Source organism: Plectropomus leopardus, chromosome 4, assembly GCF_026936395.1.
Source record: "Plectropomus leopardus strain MGB_pleo_1.0 chromosome 4, ASM2693639v1, whole genome shotgun sequence".
Classification (NCBI taxonomy): domain Eukaryota; kingdom Metazoa; phylum Chordata; class Actinopteri; order Perciformes; family Serranidae; genus Plectropomus; species Plectropomus leopardus.
In genome coordinates, this window is record NC_142179.1 from 2361933 (window position 1) to 2383373 (window position 21441).

The following is a 21441-nucleotide window of genomic DNA, read 5'->3' on the forward strand; positions in this document are numbered from 1 at the left end:
GGCTTAAAACTCTCAAATATTGATATCAGTATTGTCCCGAAAAGGGACAATGCTGGGTTTCCATCACAGATTTGCGAAATTTTCTAAATTTCGATAAAACACAGTTGCGAGATGACTGCGTTTCCACTGAGTGATATTATGCGACTTCTCTTTCGATGTTACGTGACTCCTCTTGCGATAACATTCCAGTTACCATGGCGATGAATGTCCAAAACACTGGCAGGTTTATTTTCATTGCAGCCACTCAATAAAGCTGATCAATATCGCCGCAATTCCTTTGTCTCGTATAAGAGGTCTGTCTTATAGGTCTGTCTCATGGACGTATTATAGTGAAATCTGGATACAGCCGTGGGGGCGTGGCCTTGTTCATTCCTATGAGAGCTGCTCAGTGCGGCTCAGTGGCGCATGAAGCAGAGAGTGGCAGTGGATGGATCCAACAAACCTCAGACTTTCACACAGGAGTTCTGTGTTTGCGTGACCATCCATGCCAGCGTGTGCTTTTGTTGATGTCCCATCGCTGGTTGCAATGTGCTTTTGTTGCCTAAACAAAACCTCGTGCAACATCATCTCTGCTTGTATTGACATCACAGTAGCAACATCCCAGAACACCAAGAGCAGATGCAGAAGGAGTTTACCTAGAGCATAATATGTAGTCGTGGAAGTCCACTGACAAAGCGGCAATATGTTATGATGTGGGATGACAACGTGTTGGTTTTGCCCTCCCGATGGGCGTTCCAGTATAGCCTGTTCTCACATCGAACTCGTCAAATACGTCTGCTCTTTCAGTGCTTTTGGTGTACGAGCGTGACGCCAAAAGCCACCTTCTGCGTCCAAACAGAACCCGGCTGGACAGCGTCAGATTAGAAAGCGCTAGGACAGAATCAGTCGTTATGATATTGCAGCGGATGGCACCAGGCATGTCCACATGCAACGCACACGGTCAGTGTCACCTGAGATTGTGGACGGACAAAGCCAGTTGCAGCGAAAAATATCAAGTAATAAAGCTGCCAGTGACAACTTGATTAAAGTGTTGTTACAGGGCGGAGGAGGAGGTGGATGGATCCCACAAACAACTGACTCACTTCCTGTTAGGATGTGAGTTGTTTTTTTTTGTTTGTTTTAAAACACCTTACCATGTGGCTCTTTTGCTTAAACCTCAGCATCGTGACGGTCGCGTAGTTTTCCATGCGCTGTTGTGTAAATATAACAACGTGCTGCGTCATCCCACCGTGTGCATTTGTTGACATCACGATAACAGCACCCTGCAGCATAAACAGCTGAAGCCGAAAAGTACCTAAAGCATCATAAGAAGAGGCGGAAGGTCACTGACAGAGCGACACTTTGTGATGAGTTTGGATGAGAACGGGTTGCCCTATAAGGACGTGACATCATGTGAAAACTATGAATTGTTAAACCGAGTCGCAGAGGACACTATCAGCTGGCTTGAGTCACGTTGAAAGGGGCCAAATCACACTGCTGCAACATGTCCCTACAATGCTTTAAAAAAAACTGAAAAAGCTTAAAAAAACTCTCAAACATTGATGCCCTGAAAAGCCAGTGTCATTATGTAACGCTCCAGAGTCAGTTTCAGCAGGACATCCAACTCAAGGAAAAACAAAAACATCTGTTTTTGCAAAAACTGAGAAATAATTACCTTACAAAACCAAAAAAAAGAACCAATAAGAAAAACCCGAGAAAAATGAATGAGAAAGTTTCCCTCGGATGTTTCGGCTCAGGATGGAGTCAGAGGACCCCGGGGAGCAGAGCACTGTGGGAAGTAGAGAACTCCCCTCTGTGTCCAATCTGCCTGTCTCTGTCCATTTTTTTGTCTGTCTCTCAGAGTGACGCTCTTCATTCCAACAACAGGACAGATGGACACAGACAGTAGGAAGGTGTTAGTTATTTGGATATAATATAAACAAGAATAGATTTTATTTGTGTTGTTTTTTCAGACCTGAGACTTGAGATGCTAATAAACTCAGATTCGAGAAACAAACGGTCAGAGGGAATGAAAGCAGAGCAGCCAGCCAGGATCGCTCCTGTTTAGTTTTTTTTTCTATCTCCTCTGATCCTCCCACCTTCTCCCTCTGCTGCCACTCCGCTGCTCCTGCTGACCGGGGAGGAGGAGGAGGAGGAGGAGGAGGAGGAAGAGGGATGCAGGGTGAGCACACCTTACCTCCCTCCCTTCCCCTCTTTCTTCCTCTCTCTGTCTGTCTCTCCCTCTTCACTCCACAGCGACAGCAGCACTCACCGACACACCACAACACACCACCGCTGTCGCTGGCACGCTAACACACACACATACACACACTCACACACACACACACACGCACACACACACACACACATGCACACACACTGAGCGGCATCCTCAACACAGACCGAGACGCCCTTGGACTGCTGCAGGCGAGGTGAGTGGGTAAATATTTGAAACCTCCACTGTGTGTGTGTGTGTACTGTGTCTGTGTGTGTGTATATTGTGTTTGAGTTTGTGTGCTTGATTGTGTGTTTTGTGATTCAGTGTGTTCTCGTGTGTGTTGGCTGTTGGCATGTCTGCATGTGCTGGTGTGGTTTGCATCTGCTCTGTGTGTGTGTGTGTGTGTGTGTGTGTGTGTGAGTGTATTTACGAGGTGCACTAGAGCCAATGAGACTTGTGTTTTGCACCAGACCAAAACAAATCCACAAAATAATGCTGACTCTCTCTCAGGAGTGTGTGTGTGTGTGTGTGTGTGTGTGTGTGTGTGTGTCTGTGTCTGTGTGTCTGTGTGTGTGTGTCTGTGTGTTTGTGTTTGTGCATACATGCATGTGTATATGTGTGTGTGCCTGGAGAGGCCAGAGTCTGTCTGGAAACTTGTCAGCTGTTGGAGATGTGTGTCTGTGTGTGTGTGTGTGTGTGTGTGTGTGTGTGTGTGTGTGTGTGTGTGTGTGTGTGTAACTGGTGAGGTAGAGGCGAACACTCGTGCCAGTGCTACTTGTCAACTGTGGATTCTGGTTTTTGTGGCTCTAGACTGTTGCAGAGAATTACAGCCTGTAGAGTTTCACTTTCAAAACTTACTAAACTTTCTCTTAAAGGAAAACTTCACCCCTTAAAATTTGTATATCAGTTGCTTGCCAAGTGTTATAGTGAATTTGTGCCTCCACAGTGGGGCTGAACTGAATGTTTTGAAGCCTCAATCATTGCTGTGATCCAAATCAGTCTTGAAAAGCTTTGGTTTTTCTTTTGTTTTCTCCAGATACGAATGAGGCCAGTGTTCCCGGTGCCGTCATCGACGCCCACCTCAAGCATTGAATTGGCAGTCCGGCGAGAAAAGGACCAGGTAAGACGACTTGTAGATGGTTATATGTGTTTGCTAAATGTAGTGAAGCACTTAGTAACTTAAGAAAACTTTGCTTGCAGTAGTCCACCTCCCACCTTCTCTCCCCTCTCTGTTGCCGCGTTTATACAGAAATCACGCTATAGGGCCGCAAACAAAGCCGCACGTCAATCACAATAATTTACCGTCTCTTTCTCTTGCTGAAGTTTTTACAGGTTTTTACTTGTTAAACCTGGATTCATATTACTGCTCACAATAAGTACAAAATTCAATTTATAGACAGTAGGAAAACACAAGTATGATCATACTACGTAAAGCCAGCAGTCGCTGTGAAGTTTGTAAATACATTAACGTCTGCCTTTCTGGAGTGGGTGTAGGGTGTAAGTGCTGCTGACACAACACCATTTTTTTCTCAAAATAAGGAAATCAAATCCTCGCAGTTCATATAATCCAGCAAATATTCGTACATATCAATCAGGCATTTGAAAATCCAATCATCACTGAAGCATATGTCTTCCGAAGAGACAATAAAAACAACGGTTAAAGTTGTCATATTAACCCTTAGGACTGCCTTAGTATTACACACACTCGTATCGCTGTGTGCACAAAATGCACTTTTCAAAATCAAGCTTTAAAAAATATCATATATTAATATGATTTTCTACTTTCATTGAGTTGAATTTTTCACCAATAGCAATCATAATCAAGCATGTGAAATATTCATTAATTTTCAGAATTTTTCCCCCTGAAATGCCAGGTTTTTGTCACAACATATAAACATGAAAAATGAATTATATTTTAATATACTACATGCTAAGTAGATTTTTTGTTGATTATCACAGTCTGCGATATGTCAGCGATTAGCAGCAACATTGATTGTGACAGGTCAACTAGTGGAAATAGCATGAACTTTCTCCATAGGCCAAATATGGTCAAAATGACCTCATCAGGTGGAAATAATATGACACCTAGAAATAATGTCACGTTTTTCTGCTTTGATGTCAGTTTGATTGGGTTTTTTGACCTTAACAGTCTGAATGTAACTATTTAGTTTCCACAGTGTGTTTTAGACTTATTGTAGGAGCTGAGCTGGAAATTCACTGATTACACTCAAATAGACAATCTTACCAAATATTCCACCATATGCATGAACACAGCCAAAATTACCGAAAAATGAAGAATGAAAAGTGAAAAGTGAAATGAGCCAAACAGTCCAGAGGAGTTAAACAAAAGACGCGTTACCAACCTGTTAACCTTCAGAAACGTGTTCCAAGACGTCTGGGGGCCCGACAAACCACGAATGTGCTCGCTCGCCCTCCTGAAACCTGCATGAGAGTGATTTCTGTTTGATCGAGACTGAATGTAACATAGATGAACTGAGCCTGGCTGTTTTCCTGGGAAAGCCGGCACTGAAGGCCGAGTCAATAAATAGGTCAGAGTTCAAGTGTGAGCAATCTGTCCCGGCCTCTGTTTGCCCTGGGGGCAACTAAACTCCGCTGACCTCTGAGTCTTCCCTTCTTTCTCCTCCTTACTCTGTCTCTTATCCATCATCCTCCCTCCCCATCTCTTTGTCTGTCTGCCCAGCTGTCTGTCTGTCTGTCTGTTGGCTCTCTTGGTCTTTTTTTTTGTATACAAGAGGCCGAGGAGAGCCTAGATCCATTTTCCACTTTGCATGCGTACTGAAAAAGGGACCGCCACTGAGGAGAGAGCAGAGAGTTTGGCTCACGGAGCAAAAAGCAGAAGGAATGAGTCTGCCCGCTGACAAGCAGACATCCACAACCGGCCCACGCTCCTCCGCGAGTCTGACCGATATGGGCTGCGGAAGGCGACACGCAGGGATTTTTCTAATCACCAATATGTCGTACCACTGTTTCTCGTCACAAATATTCCAGAAATCGAAACCACGCAGTGGTTTTTCATAGAGATCTAATCAAAAATACGTCTTGACCATCTAACCATCAATCTCTCAACTGAAACTATGCACATTACTGTTGTGACTTTCTGTTTCTACCATGTGACCGAAGGGTCCATCAGCTGGCCGAGGACATTTCCTCTCCGTCCTCTCTGTCCACTGCCTCATTTGTTTTTATCTGTTTAGGTGTCGAACACGCTGTTCAAGTTGTGGAGGTGATGTTCATCACATTTCACATGTTTTAGCGTATACGTCTTAGATTTTGGGACATTTCTAGGATTATATTTGGACATTCCTCGGATTTTAGGATGTTTTTAGGATTTGTGGGCATTTCTAGGATTTGGGACATTTCTAGGATTTTAGGATGTTTCTAGGATTGGTGGACATTTCTCAGATTTTAGGATCTTTTTAGGATAATAGGACTTTTCTAGGATTTTAGGACATTAGGGGCTTAGCTAGGACTTGTGCTGAGCAGTGTGGGGATCCTCCACAGGCACTTTTTTCATAAACAAGCTCTATTCTGATGCTGTTTTATGTGCACTTTGGCACTTTATGTATACTAAAAGTACAAAAACAGTCTTATCTATCTTAAGCACCATGTGCTTTTTTGACATCACGGGAGCCACGTCAACAGCAGATGCAGAAGAAAACCTAATATGTGGACACAGAAGTCCACTGCAAAGCAGCAGTATGAGACGACTTGGGATGAGAATGTGTTGGGTTTTTGCTTGCGCCCAGTTAGTTTATTTGAAATGGTTATTTGAATTTTTTACACATCCAAAATATCAACTTTGTGGTCACTACAAGGTCCTTTGTCCGTTGTCAGTTCATGTCATGTCCCCAGTCTGTTATTGTGTTTTTTTCACTAGCATCACGGATTCAGACGTAGAGTCCACCTACACTGAGCTCTGTTGACTTGTTCAAAGTTTCTCCGTTATTAAGTCATCAGCTCGCTATCACTTCAGCTCAACCTTATTCTGAACTTGCCAAACATTTTCATATAGACTGTTCGATATTCATGTTGCAGGTGGCCAACAGTGTCTGGCTGATGTCCACCATTAGACAGTAAACGTCCAGTATCGGCCTGATATATCGGTCTGACTGCTCCGCTCTGGCCTCCCGGGGGACAGACTACTGCTGTCTGTCTGTCTGCCGAGGCTGCCAGCGCTACAAAAACAAGACAGCGAGGCGAGGGGCCCCGGGGGGCCGTCAGGGTGGGGACGGCATGGGGTGAGGGAGAGAGAGACAGAGAGGATGAGGGGACTGTGTTTACTTTTATCCTCTGCGCCCGGCTGGCTGGGAAACGACAGCAAAGGGGAGGAGGAAGGAGGAAGACCATGTCTGAATGTACGAGAGGCAACAGGCCGATGTGTTGTGTGTGTGTGTGAGAGAGAGAGTGTGTGTCAGCGGCCCATAGGAAGCCCAGTTATGTGTGTGCGCTTTTACTTCTATCTGTGTGAGGACCAAATTGTGTTTGGTCAGGAAATAGTGGCAAAGTGAGGATGTTTTAAGCAAGTGAGTACACATTACACAAAGTGAAGACACTTCAGCAAAGTGAGGACATTTTGGCAAAGTGAGGACATGTTAGCAAAGTGAGGACACTTAAGCAAAGTCAGGACATTTTGTAAAGTGAGGACACTTAAGCAAAGTGAGGACATCTTGTAAAGTGAGGACATTTTAGCAAAGTGAGGACACTTAAGCAAATTGAGAACATTTTGGCAAAGTGAGGACACTAAAGCAAAGTGAGTACATTTTGGTAAAGTGAGGACATGTTAGCAAAGTGAGGACACTTAAGCAAAGTGAGGACATTTTGGCAAAGTGAGGGAATTTTAGCAAAGTGGGGACATTTTAGCAAAGTGAGGACATTGTGACAAAGTGAGAATAGTAATGGAAAACTGAGGACACTGTAGCAAAGTGAGAACGTTGTGACAAAGTGGGGACATTGTAATTCAGTGAGAAAATGTTGGAAAATGCAGACAATGTAGGAAAATGAAAATGGTTGACCAAAGTGAGGGCATTGTGGCAAAGTGAGAACCGTTACGGAAATTGAAGAAGCAGAGGCAAAGATGGGATGTTATAAAAAAGAGAGTGAGAAGGTAGCTGCAAAGTGAGGACGTTGTAGCAAAATGAGGATAGCTGCCAAAATCTGAGGACATTTTAGCAAAGTTTGTATATTGTAGCAAAGTGAGAACATAGTGGCAAATGATTATAGTTGTGGAAAAGTGGGGACATTGTAGCAAAGGGTGGACATTGTAGCGAAATGAGGATAGCTGTGGAAAAGTAAGAACATGGAACCAAAGTGAGGACATTATTTGAAACTGAGGGTATTGTAGCAAAGTGGGGACACTACGCCAATATTAGAAACTTCCAGCCAAGTGAGGACACTGCGGTGCAGTGAGGACGTTTCAGCCAAGTGGAGACATTCTGCAAAATTAGGGCATTTCAGTAAAATGAGGACATTGTGCCAAAACAAATTTGATACGGCAAATTGAGGACTTTTGACAAAGTGATGATGTTGCATTATAGAAAGAACATTTCTGCAAACTGAGGACATTTTAGCAAAGCGAGAACACTGTGTCACAAACCATGTTGTTTTAGCTCAGGGGTAAAATGAGGTGGGTTAAGGAAATTGAGGATATTTTTGCAAAGTCAAAGACAGTTAGCTTGTCCACACCATCGAGGAACCGTTTAAGGGCGGCAGCTACGTTTGGGCTCAGGCTTAGGTTTTGGTAAGTAGTTGTGATGATTAAGTTTAAGGTTATGGGAAGGGGAAAGCATTATATTTTGTCAGTGATGGTCCTCTCAAGAATAGCTGTATGAATGTGTATGGAGGGAGAGGGAGTCTCTGAGAGAAAGTGTGTTACTGTGTGTGTTTGAGTGTGCATATTCATGCTAGAGCATTTGCATACCTGTACGTGCATCAAGTTTGAGCATGAGTGTGCACGGTGGCCAACTTGTATGTATGTGTGTGTGTGCTCAGTCACGCCACTGGCTGAGTGTATACACATGTGCAGCTGTGTCTGCCGGAGTGTCCGTCTCTCTCTCTCTCTCTCTCTCTGTATGTGTGTGTTTGGCAGCTGGCCGGGCTCCAGCTGTGTCTGGTTGGATAATGAAGTCCAGGTGCTGCTGCGCCTGCTTTAAGACACCTGTCACCAATATTTAGTGCCAGAGAAAGCCAGACTGCAAACAGGGCGAGACGAGCTGTTTGCTTATTTTAACAAGGCTGCCTAACTGGACGTGAGGACACGGGATGTACTATGAACCCTTTCCTAGAAGCTATTTCTGTGTGTGTGTGTGTGTGTGTGTGTGTGTGTGTGTGCAGCGTGGAGCCTCCAGGAATCATTCAGCTCCCCTTTCTTTTGCTGATTCAGACATTGCAACCCAGAGTGTTTCCCTGAAACACTTGGTGGGGGGCAAGGGTTTGCTGGTTGCTTTGAAGTCAATTTCGTGATGGCCAAACATTGTAATTACACCATCACGTGACACCCTGCAACGCAAAAAACACTTTTCCTCATTGACTTACATTGTGAAAGAGTTGTCTATAAAACTGTGGATAATTTTTTTTTCATCAAAAACTCTGTGACAAATTTCTCGAAACATCTAGTGGTGTATCATCATGGTTCTGTTCTGCCACGCTGTCAGCTGAAGCCGGCTGTCTTTGTATCATGCTGCCATCCGGCAGGGTATAATAACACCACAATTTTAACAATCTGACGCTGTTAAGCGGCGTATCATACAGACACAAACGTCGGCCTTTGCCATCAGAATCTTACGCCAAAAGCGCTGTAAAAGTGTCAGTATCAGACCACTTTGGAATGAAAACGGGCTGCCATTTGTCCACTCTTACTTGTATTTGCCAAAGTGTGATAAAATACGCAGCTTATGTTTGCCACTAAGCTCGGTTTGCCAAAAAATATTTTGGCAACTAATTGTGTGATTACTTACATTTATAGATTATGGCCTAAATAAAAGATTCTCCAAATGAAGCAGCTTTTGCTGTGTTAAATGGCCCGTCTTCCACTTTGCTTGATGGTAAATGGTATATTTATAAATGTTACATGTAGTTGGCACATACTGATCCCGCACATCGACAAAAGAAAATTGGATTATGCTGCAGAAGGGGTTTGAGAAATCCTGCAGACTGTGCAAAACATAGTCTATGGTCTAGGTCTACGGTCTAGTCTACAAATCAAAGGCTTCATTGAGTCATTAAACTGGTATATACAACTGCAGAGCCGCTCAAGAACCCTCCTTTTCCTGTGTGTCTGTGCTCGTTCATGTCAGCCTTTACATACAGACATCTACATTTCCTTATAGTCTGAGGAGCCAAACAAAGGCCTACCTGTGTAAAGTCCTAGGAAACTTACCTTCGTCCTTCCAGCACATTGGGGCTTGTTTAACTTTCACACGGGCCCCTCTGCTGTCCAACTCCCGTCTCCAGCACCTGTGGCCTCTCAACAGCCTGTCTGTGTCACCCTCCACCTGCCAGCTCCAGCCTGCTGCTGACTGCCAGCACATTCAGATACCTGCACGCTGGCTTTGGCGTGAGCGTGCATTGTCTGAGAAAATGCCCCTCGCTTGCCGTGCCGTTGTTTCGCTGGCGTTTCTTTGACGTGCTTGGAAACCAGACAGTGCGTACTGGGTTACATCTGAGGCCGCGTTCACCTGATGCTGCAATCCAGAACATCTTTCGGCTGCCAGCTTTATGTGCACTCACAAGATACAACTCTAATGCAATTAAAGCCATAATGGGAGTCAGGCGGGAGTTTTATAAACACTTAACTCTGTTTATATAAGTGCATTTAGAACGCTGGTAGAGGAAGAATCCCTGCAGGGAGACACAGTGTATAACAGTGAGACTCAACTTACAGCCCGTGGGGTGCGGGGTGGCCCCCCAACTGTTTTCTAATTCACAAAGGTGCCAGAGTGCATAAAACTGCATCAAAAATGCGAGCGGAGGATCCCCCCCACCCCTGACAGAGGTCCTAGCTAAGCCTCTAATGTCCTAAAATCTTAGAAATTCCCTAAAATCTTAAAAATGTCCTAAAAATCCTAGAAACGTCCTGAAATCCAAGAAATGTCCTAAAAATCCTAGAAACGTCCCAAAATCCTAGAAATGTCCTAAAAACTGAGAAATGTTGTAAATACTAGAAAAGTCCTCAAATCCTAAAAATTCTCTTAAATCCTAGAATTGTCTGAAAACCTAAGAAACGTCTTGAATTCTCAGAAATGTCCTAAGTCCTGCAAACGGCTGAAATAATAGAAACATCCTACAATGCGAGATGTCCTAAAATCCTAAAAAAAAATCCCTAAAATCTGAGAAATGTTCTGAAATTCTACAAACAACCTAAAATTCTAGAAAAGCCTTAAAATTCAAGAAATGTCCTAAAATCCTTGAAACTTCTTGAAATGATCAAAACATCCTAAAATCTTAGAGACATGCTTAAAATCCTAGAAATGTACCAAAATCCAGTGGTGTGTGATGCGACAGGTTCAGTCCCACAGCACTCTCAGTCGATGGCGCCCGTCTGCGTACCACGCTGCTGCTGCAGGTGCTGCCCGGCTGTCTCGCGGCTTATCATAACACCGTGAACAGTTCTGTCCGGCCGCGTTCTCAGCAGACACGGTGGCATATCATACAGCTGTAAAAGGTGGCCATGTGCATCGAGATCTTACGCAGAAATCACTGAAAAACGGCTGTATTTGACGACTTTTGAATGAGACGGGGTTGTCTACCCCAGCTTTAATGCTCATGACACAAGAGTGATATCAATCTTTCTCAGCTAACTAAGCATCCCCATTTATCAAATTACCTTAAATCTTTCCCTTTTAAGACTGGATAGAATTAATGTTTCAGTACAACTGCTTACATCAGAGCAACAAAAGGCTAATTTATTTGGTAAAATCGGTGAGGTACAGAAAGCTTACATTCGGCACCTCACGAATCATTGGCTGTGTTTTGTCTGTAGCGTTTTGGATCAGCACTGGTGAGATTAACTGTCAAACAGCCTTCTGTCTTTGTGAAGCTAGAAGACAGCAGCAGCAGCAGCACTTCAGGTATCCCCCCCTAAACAACCACAGATGTTCTTGGAGGCGAGGGATTTCACTGGAGAGTCAGAGAGGAAATATTACGACCACAAATGTGTTCTCGTGGTGTAAAAAAAATCCAACTCCAGGCCCTTTCTGTGGGTTTGGAAGCTGAGAAGCCTCAATTTGGAGAGGGAGAGGACATGAAAAAAAAACACCCACACGTCTGGGCAGCGTGCTTTCATCCACAATTCACATAAGTGCCTGGACGTGGGTTTTTAATGCCACGAGAACTCATTAGTGGTCATGATATTTCCCTTCATAGCCTTCAGCCTTTGTTAAAGACTCATCACTGGGTGCTTCCATCTAGAAACACAGACAGGTTTCTGGACACAGTTCCCTCCATGAATCACACTGCCGGCTGCTCTGTGTTTGGTGAAAAACTGTCACGTGTAGTGGTATGATAAAATCCTAGAAAATGCTAGAAACCTCCTGAAAACCTAGAAATATGAGAAATGTCCTAATATCCTAGAAATCTTAGAAATGTCTTAAAATCCTAAAAATGACCTAAAATACTACAAATCTCCTAAATCCCAGTAATGTCCTAAAATTTGAGAAGCATCCTAAAATCCTAGAAATGTCGTGAAATCTTAAAAATGACCTAAAATCCTGGAAATGTGCTAAAATCCTACAAATATCCTAAAATCCTAGAAGCGCCCTAAATCCTGGAAAATGTCCTAAAATCCTTTAAATATCTTAAATTCCTGAAATCCTAGAAATGTTTAAAATGTTAGAAACCTCCTAAAAACCTAGAAATGTCCTAAAATCCTACTAATATCCTTAAACCCAAAAACATCCTAAAATCCTACAAATATTCTAAAATCCTTAAGATTATCCTAAAGTTCCTGTCGTATGGAGCTACTGCAACTGGCGTTCTTGTCATTTTGCAAAAGTTGGCCCTCCAGCAGTTTCTGATTATTTTGCAGCTGACTGTCTTTCATCAGAAACAGGACACAGGGCGGATTTGGGCAGTGAACCTACACATTTTCCTAAATATCTTTCTAAGTCGTCTTGACGGTAGCTCCTGATATTCAACCACTGGAATCGTTAGAAATCTGGGTTATAGTATGTTGTCCTCAGAGAGATGTGTTGCTTATCTTTCAAGCCAGAAATGAAATAAGGTTAGAAGTCATTTACAGAGCAGAGTCTGGAGGAAGTGGTCTGTTTCTTTACCCAAGCTGCTGCAGCCGTGACCTGGAAACTTTAAGCACCAGAGCAGCCTCTTCAACCACCGCATATTTCTTTTTTTGTCTGCATATTAACCCTGTCTTTCTTTCTCTCTCTCTCTGATTAATCAGGATGAGGGTGCAGTCATGGGAACGGTGCGGGGAGACGGGTGTGGTCCTGCTGGGCTTCCTGACGCTGGTAGTGTCTGTGGGGAACCTGTCCACCAGAGGGCTGCAGGTACGTAATACAGAGGGACACACAGGAGACACAGTGATGACTTAAAGGGATACTGCGTCCATTTTCAACCAGCTTTGTATCAAAACCATGTTGGCAGTATGTGCTGATGAACTGTGGTAAACTTCCCTCCATTCAACCTGTACCTAGATATCCCTCCTCCCCCAAGGGCAAAACGTTGCCGGATGATGTATTTTGCATCATCCCACAGAGTCGGAGAACTACAGGTTGTCTTTCTGTATTTTTGTATTGCCTGCTACCCATACCGCAACTGCAGACACAAAGAGTACAGAGCTTTATCACACAGACCCTGAACGTTTGCCTGAAAATGCAAACTTCTGAAAACGGGTTCCAGAGTGTAATTTATTAAAACACCACCCGTTCTTGTCGCCGTAAACAGGCAATGTGCAGAACGGTGACGTCACGGCCGCACTTCGAGCATGCACAGTGCGTGTCAGGCAAATAGCCATAGTCAAGGCAATTTTATTTATAAAGCCCATTATTACAAATTATAATTTGCCTCAGAGGGCTTCACAGCATAAAACATCCCTCTGTCCCTCTTCAACCCCTAACATCGACTAAGGAAAAACGCCCCTGAAAAAAAACTCTAATGGGAATAAAAACCTCAATGTGAGTCAATAACTCACAAGTGGCCTCAACGACTCTGAAACTCAGAGTCGACATGTGACCTTAACGACTCTGTAGCACACACCTCCACAGGGTTTAAAGCCTGCGCTCCCTTACAGTTGATTAGAACTGAAGAAGCTTCTTGGATGAGAATCGAAATGTCTTCAACAAGCTGAAACTACGTCCAGTTTCCAACAGAACAGCACTTATGGATAGCATTCGATGTTACGTGCAAATATTGCAAGTGACGATAACAACCACGTAACTAAAAATGTCAGTAGAAGATTTCGTTGAGCAGGATTGTGGCATCAGTGCAAACAAGGCCCAAGACACTGCACAGCCACAGACAGGACCACAACAACAGCACAACCATGGTCACGATCCAAGCTGGAGGTAGGAACACAGCATCAGTGCAGCCACAACATGAGCACAGCCAGAGGCAGGATCACAGCATCAGCAAAACAATGACCAAGATCAAGGCGCAGCCATGATCCGGGAAAACTACGAAACAAGGGTGCACAAACGCTGCAGAGAAGAAGCCGAGGTAGTGTTATGCAGTAAAGGGACATGACCATTTGCAGATGAGAGAGAATGAAAAGGAGCTCAGCGTATCATAGGAAAATTGTCTGATTAGGCAAGTTGGAGCATCAAGCATTTTTCTGTAATGCGGTGGGAGCAGTGATGTCACTGCAGCAAATATCGTGGGACATTTAAGCTGCAAAACTTTAAAAAAGTAATCAAAGGGGTTTGATTAGTTGCTCTGTCAGTTACTCTCCTGTCTCTCTCTCTCTCTGTACCCATCTATCTCCTCCCGTTTCTCTCTCACTTACGCTCTCTGTCTGGTATTTCCAGAGTCGCTCGTCCGCTCTCACAGCTGCTCTGTCTCACACCTTTACAAGGAGCTCAGTGCACATTCCAGCGGTCACTCTGATGAATCTGTCTGAATGAAGGGACGCAGCCATCGGCCTGAATTAATGCCGCTCCGGCACATCAGGAATGTGTGAAAAGCTGACCGTCTTCACACGTTGGAGCCCCAGAACAAAACACTGTGACGCGTGTTTTTTGTGTTTCCATTCGGTTTTGACGCTCTCTATTATGCCCGCACAATCATCAGAAGAGCAGTTTTAGACACAGCTAAAACTATTAATAACTCTCACTAACCACAACTTATGCTACAGCAAATACTGCCTGCTATCACAATACCACCTCAACAGCTAGTACAAATGTACTCTTTACTTGCTTTTACACGCAGGTAGAGAATGACGAAGCCCTTTGTCTTATTCACCCACTGCCCATGCCCGTTTTGTAAAAAGAAGATACTTTATACATAATGTTGACTTTTTCTCTGCCTGTGGAATCAGTGAGTGAAAACACAGACAGCCTCACTCTGCCATTGAACCCACACCGTGGTCGAAGGTGGAGATGCAGCTTGAATGACAGAAATAAAGCGTGATTTTTAAAAGCTTTGCCATTACAAAGCAGTTTGTTATTAGTCTATTTGCATTTTCTGCAAAATCTACACCAGCGTATACACTATATAGAAGGTAGAAGGTAGATTTATTGGTCATTTTTTAAAACAAAGTTTAAAAAACAAACTTGTCCTTGATCCTGGGATGACAAAAGTACTGGGCCACGCCAATTCATCATTGAATTCAGGTGTTTCATTCAGTCCCATTGCCACAGGTGTATAAAATCAAGCACCTAGCTGTGCAGTCAACAGACACACTCCAAAATCTTGTAGAAAGTCTTCCCAGAAGAGTGGAAGCTGTTCTAGCTGCAAAGGGGGGAGCAGCCCCATATTAATGCCTGTGGATTTAGACTGGGATGTCATAAAAGCTCCTGGAGGTATAATGTGTAGGTGGCTCAATACTTTTGTCCATATAGTGTAGGTCTGCACGAGGCTGTGGTGTGCACATCCGCTGAAGTCTGCATGTGGTTACACATATCCCCAGGTATGGACTAATATGAAAAACCAGCCACATTTTAAGATTCATTACTGTGGCAGGATTGAGATTCTGGACCAAACATCCCCCAAATGCAGCAAATCAAATGTAATTGGCTTTTAGGGGTTAAGTCGTGGCCTGGTTGTGGCCCGCGTAAAGCCGGCCTAAGAGCTTGCGGGTGTGTCGCGACTGTGGTCGTGCAGCCATGTTCAGATGGATTCATCACTCAGTGTGTGGTGGTGTGTGGGCCAAGTGAATCTCATCCCTCAGTACTGTGCATTATCCTAAATCAGACAAAATTGTCTGTTATTTAGTCAGCCACTTCGCACAAAATTGCATTTAAAAGTGTGCAGCTGTAGAGAAGGATATGATTCCGATGAACCCACAAACAGCTGCTTCTCTGTAGGTCTTAATACTGTTAATATGATTAATGCTACAACTGCCAACTGAATTACCGCGTGTTGTGTGTCTTATGTGCGTGTTCAGGAAGACGGCGTGGCGTCCAACAGTCTGGAGGAGGAGCTGGAGGTCACCACATACTGGTGGGGGGAGTGGGCCAAGTGGACGGCGTGCACTCGAGCCTGTGGAGGGGGAGTGATGTCACAGGAGCGACACTGCCTCAAACAGAGGTCAGTCAGTCTGTGCACAAACACACACACAGATTTGCACTTTTATAAATTTTAATTTCATGCATCCCCATCACAGCTACTCAGAGTTTTTATTAAAGTTCCACATATGACTTTTTAATGAGTTCAGACTTCCAGAAGAAAATTAGCAACAACATCAAATGCAAACATTTCTCCATAATGTCACAAAACATTTCATACTTCTCCTTTTCCTTAATGCACAATTACGCATGTGTGTACGTGCACATTTCTACCTCCAAACACATGCAATTAAACGCAGCAAAAAACGATTATTTTTTCTGTAGGGGAAACAGACAAGACAAGTCTGAACTGAACTTGATCGCAAAATGTTTAAAAACCACCTGTGATGGCAGTTCATTCATTTGGTAGATGAGTATGTCTGAGGTGAACTGCATTTTGAGCTCATAGACACATCAGGATATGCATTTCAACCTGATATTTTATTTATTATAATTTATACCCAATGTTTTATGTTCAATTTGGCCTTCACACTGGCAACAGCTAAGCCCAGAGGCGTTATGTTTTGGGGTTTTTCTGTATGTCTGTCTATCCCTAACTACGTACATCAAAGTCATGCAAATGCTGCATCTCAAAATTTTCTTTAAATTTAGCACAAACATTTACTTGGACTCAAGGATGACCTGATTAGATTTTGGTGTTCACAGTGACTTGCTTTTGTCTCTTTCTTGTAAACACATTATCTTATGAACACCTTAAAGGAATTTACTCAAATATGGCACAAACGTTCAAAGTGAACTTAACAGTTAGACTTAATCCATTTCAGTCTTGTGAATGAGATATCTTAAGAAAACCTTTTTGTTTAATCAAATTTGGCAAAAATGTCCACTGATCAGAATATGGTTTTTGAAAGTCAAAGGTCAAGGTTACTGTGACCATAACTCAATAATTTATACATTAATTATGAAAAAATTTCACACAAATGTCTAGTGAGATAAGATGATGAAGTGATGACATTTTATATTCAAAAGGAATAATTTAAAAAGACTTTCAGCCATCAGTCAGCGTCATAGCTCAGGAACAGAAGGGGAGGCGTTTGGTGACACTGATCTGTAAACTGAGCTGATTGTAGAGATCTGCTGTGCTGCTGGGGGGCAGATTTGTGTAAAACATCCATGTTTTTTACAGCCATGGATGTAAACTTTACCTGCAGCTTGACGGGTTCGTGGAGGCATACAACAGCACGACGATAATTCACCGTTTTTGATATTTTGTTATTTCTCCAAATGTTTTTTTTTCTGTTCAAAGAAAGAAAGTTGCTGCTGGGAAGGACAACATGACCTGCACAGGAACCGCAAAGAAATATCATCTCTGCAACACTGAGGTGAGTCAAAGACTTTCAGCTGATTTCTCATCACTTTATTTCACATCTTTATTAAAACAAACACAGTCCCTCTGACTGGCCGACAGAAGAGGTCTGCGGTCGCGGTGGGCGGCCTTTTAGGCATGACTGTTTGAAAGTGAAGCCGGGCGGGGCTCAGAATCATCCTGCACTCTCAGAAAACCATCCCAGCACAAATAAACGCTTAAAAAGAATTTATTTGTACAACATACTGTAAAACCGAGTCTTAACAAGTGTGAAACAGACCTCTTTTAATGGCCTGTGCCGTCTCTGCACTGCAGGAATGTCCTGCCACTGGGAGGAGCTTCAGAGAGGAGCAGTGCTGGTCCTTCAACTCACAGCTTTACAATGGGAGGAACTACCAGTGGAAACCTCTGTATCCTGGTATTAACACCCATAAAACACACTGACAACCTCTTTTTACCCCTGAAACAGACCCGAGGTGACTGAGGTCTGTGTGAGCTGCTGAGCTTCAGCATCGAAACAGCAGCATCCTTTATGTGACCTCTTAAAGCTCTGCCTGTTGTTTGAAACCTGGATCGACGCAGGTTTAATTGTGCTGGGTTTAGATGCCTTTCACGAGTATTAAATCTTTGAACCAGGAAGAAATTTCTTTTTTTATAAGTAGAATTTTTTTAAGCTGGAGAATTACATCTATTAAACTATAATAATAATAATAACACATTTTATCTGTGGGCACACAAGGTCACCTTACAAGGCAGAGTTACAAAAACAACAGTATAACGACAGATTAAATGAAATAAGAATACAAATTAGAAGTGTATAAATTCATATGTACAAAAGTTTAGCGTGACCAGACTGAGCTGTAGAGGGATCAGACTGAATATGCAAGTTTAAAAAGATGTGTTTTAAGTAGAGATTTCGAAACAGAAAGAGAGTCACTGATGTTATGGATGTGAGGTGGGAGGGACTAACATAATCATGTGTGCATTTGAGATGATGTTACAGCGTTTTTGTTATTTGTTAAGCATTTCAGGTCATTGCCATGTTTTTTTCTTTCTGCTTTCCTTGTTTTGTTTTTTTTTTTGCGCTAATTTTGAGGTAATTTTCTTGGCTTTTTTTGAATAATTATTTTAATTTAGCTTTTTTCTCCTTAACTTTAGGGTATTTTTCTTGTTTTTTATACTCATTTTGTGTTGTTTTGAGTCAGTTGTTATTAAGTTGATCTTTGCATTCTTTCCATGTTTTTGAAAGAAATCAAGCCAATTTGCTCAGGTTTCAAAGGGTTAAACGTTCTTCCCAGTCCCAAAAAGTTTGTATGATCATGAAAAGTCACGATATAAGCAGATAGCAATTTCCAAGCCTGGAAACATTTTGGAAAACGGAATATACCCTGAAAGTTTTTGGAAAAGTCATAGAAATCTGTTTCATAAACCCGTGTAATAACACATGATGTTTCAAAGGACCTTCGGAAATGTGAAAATCCAACGATAATGTAAAGTACACAGGGGGTTTGGATGGGAAAAGAAAATGCCAGAATGTTATCGCCAAAAATTGCCAAAAATTAAAAAAGAAATCATCAAAATATTTTCTTTAAATATTGCAAATGTATTTAATTTTTTCAACCAGCAGTGATTAGGGACATGTAGGTCAGAAGAAAAATTGTGACCAGTAGTCCTGTGTTTCTCTGTAGACGACTATGTCCACATCTCCAGTAACCCCTGCGACCTCCACTGCACCACGACCGACGGCCAGCGGCAACTGATGGTGACGGCACGAGACGGCACGTCCTGCAAGTACAGCAGTTACCGTGGAGTCTGCGTGGACGGTAAGTGTGAGGTGAGTCCAGCTTCTTCTTTACTCTCTACCTGTTTTAATTCCCCTCAGTCTGACTCCACGTTAAGGTTTTCAGCAGCCCTGAAAGCACCGCACACAGTGTGTATGAACAACAAACCCACAGGGAGGACGCTGCTGCATCTCTACTTTCTGGCAAACAAGGAAACTGAATGAGGTGCAGAGTAACAAACTACTTTACCAACACAGAGCTTCTCGAATCCAAAAAGTTGAACAGTGATTCCAAAAGTTCAACCTGAAACACCACAAGCAGTTGTCTCAGTGTAGTGAGATTTCAAAATAAAAGCCACAGTGTAAATTTGGCACAAACATCAACTTGGATTAATCAATTAAGTGACTAGATTTTGATGGTCACAGGTTAAATGTCAAGGTCCCTATGACCTCATCTATCTCATTCTGGGGAACACAATATTTGTATTTGAGTGTATTTCTTCAAATTTGGCCCAAAGGTCAAAGGTCAAGGTCTAGGAAGTTTCCCTATATTTGGTCACAAACATACACATGAGGTGATTCGATTTTGGTGGTCGAAGGTCAAAAGTTAAGGTCATGGTGGCCTCACGAAACACGTTTTTGGCCAAACTCAAAACCTCATACACTAATTATGACAAAATTTCTCACGGATGTTTTATAGGATAAAATGACAGAGTGATGACATTCGATACACTTTTCTGTCCATTATTCAGCATCGTATCTCAGGATATTTAGGCAGATTCTGAATTAGTGACACTCACCGTGAAGCTGTGCTGTTTGTGGAGATCTGTGCTGCCGGGGGAAAGAAGTGTGTGAAGCATCCATGTTTTCACAGACTTTTTTAGAATTTCATCCTCTTTTCTTCTACTTCGGCTTTGTTGCTCAGCCAATCGGATGTGACGGTGTCTTGTTTTCCTCCAACACCTTGGATAAGTGTGGGGTCTGTCAGGGGGACGGCAGCAGCTGCAGCAGAGTCACTGGAAACTTCCGCCGAGGAGCCACGACTCTGGGTGAGCCAGGCTGTCCACAAACAAATATGGAAATTAAGTTTAATATGTAGGACTGTCTCTCTTTGGTACACATGTAAATGTTTAGTCAGATATCAAAATTATATTAAATTTTATAGTTGTGGATTTTTGGAGTGGGGCTGTAACAGATACTTTAGCAATGTGAACAAGAGGGAGTGATGTTGTACTGTGTATCATCACGGCTGTGCCTGCAACCAGATCACAGCCGTGATGATACACAGTCCAATAACAAAACCTCCGGTGTGATATTGCTTTTATTAACAGTTCTACGAGCGTCTTTTATTGGCTAGCAGTAATAAGTGACTACAGATTATGATTTGTTTGTTTAATTAGTGATTTTTTGGCATTTGGTTCTCCAAATGCGGGAAGTAAGGTTGCCACCCTCTGGGTGGAATAATAAAGGACACCTCGCAGCCCCATGCCAGAGGGACACAAATCAAGAGGGGGGTCTGGGGGCCCTTCTCTAAGCCGTGGCGTTGAGCGCGCATCGTCCGACACTCCGACACCGCGGTGGAGAGCGCGCATCGTCCGAAGCCGCGGTGGAGAGCGCGCATCGTCCGAAGCCGCGGTGGAGAGCGCGTATGGTCCGACACCGTGGTGGAGAGCGCGCATCGTCCGACACTCCGACACTGCAGTGGAGAGCGCGCAGACCGCCAGCTACTGCATGTAGTACACTGACTATACATAAATATGTGATACAGCGCCACTTCAAAAATCCACCGCTGTTGGTTTAAAGTCATCAGCGTTGGTTAGAGCAATTTTTTTGGTTAAATAAACACCAAAAAAAAAAGGCAAAATCAAAACCATGAGATGACACTGACCACGTTCGTTTTCCTGTTGTCAAGGTTACTCTTTTATCACCCAAATCCCTGAAGGATCATGGGACATCCAGATTATCGAGAGGAAGAAGTCAGCCGATGTTCTAGGTGGGTCATTCACAAACATACGATTTATATTTCTTGATTTCACACACTCACACATATGCTCACCAAAGATAATTTTTAAGCAAATAACTGTCTTTTAAATGTTTCGTGGATTTTAAGTTGATGGAGAAAATTCTGGACTTTTTTGACACAAAAAAACTCTGCTCTCAGATTGTTTTGTACCTCTCAGAGTTTTCCATGTATCTCGTCCCCCAGCTGTGACCGACCAGGCGGGCAACTTCTTCTTTAACGGGGCCTACAAGGTGGACAGTCCCCAGAATTTCCACGCAGCAGGCGCCGTCTTCAAGTACCGCCGGCCCATGGATGTGTACGAAACCGGGATTGAGTACATTGTCGCCAAAGGTCCCATCGACCAGCCCATCAATATTCTGGTACACCTTTGACCTTCCTCCA

General features: G+C 43.2%; 1 protein-coding gene across 1 annotated transcript in view; it reads left to right on the forward strand.

Moving 5' to 3' along the window:
- Positions 1-1810: 1810 nt before the first annotated feature.
- adamtsl2 (ADAMTS like 2) overlaps positions 1811-21441 on the forward strand; it is a 34254-nt gene continuing 14623 nt past the window's right edge. The window contains exons 1-10 of the mRNA XM_088076287.1: positions 1811-2411; positions 3234-3317; positions 12612-12717; positions 15771-15913; positions 17198-17273; positions 17573-17675; positions 18946-19091; positions 19963-20086; positions 20950-21030; positions 21244-21419. Of these exons, the coding sequence (XP_087932413.1) occupies positions 12613-12717; positions 15771-15913; positions 17198-17273; positions 17573-17675; positions 18946-19091; positions 19963-20086; positions 20950-21030; positions 21244-21419 (954 nt within the window). The 5' untranslated portion in view covers positions 1811-2411; positions 3234-3317; position 12612. The remainder of the gene's footprint in view (positions 2412-3233; positions 3318-12611; positions 12718-15770; positions 15914-17197; positions 17274-17572; positions 17676-18945; positions 19092-19962; positions 20087-20949; positions 21031-21243; positions 21420-21441) is intronic.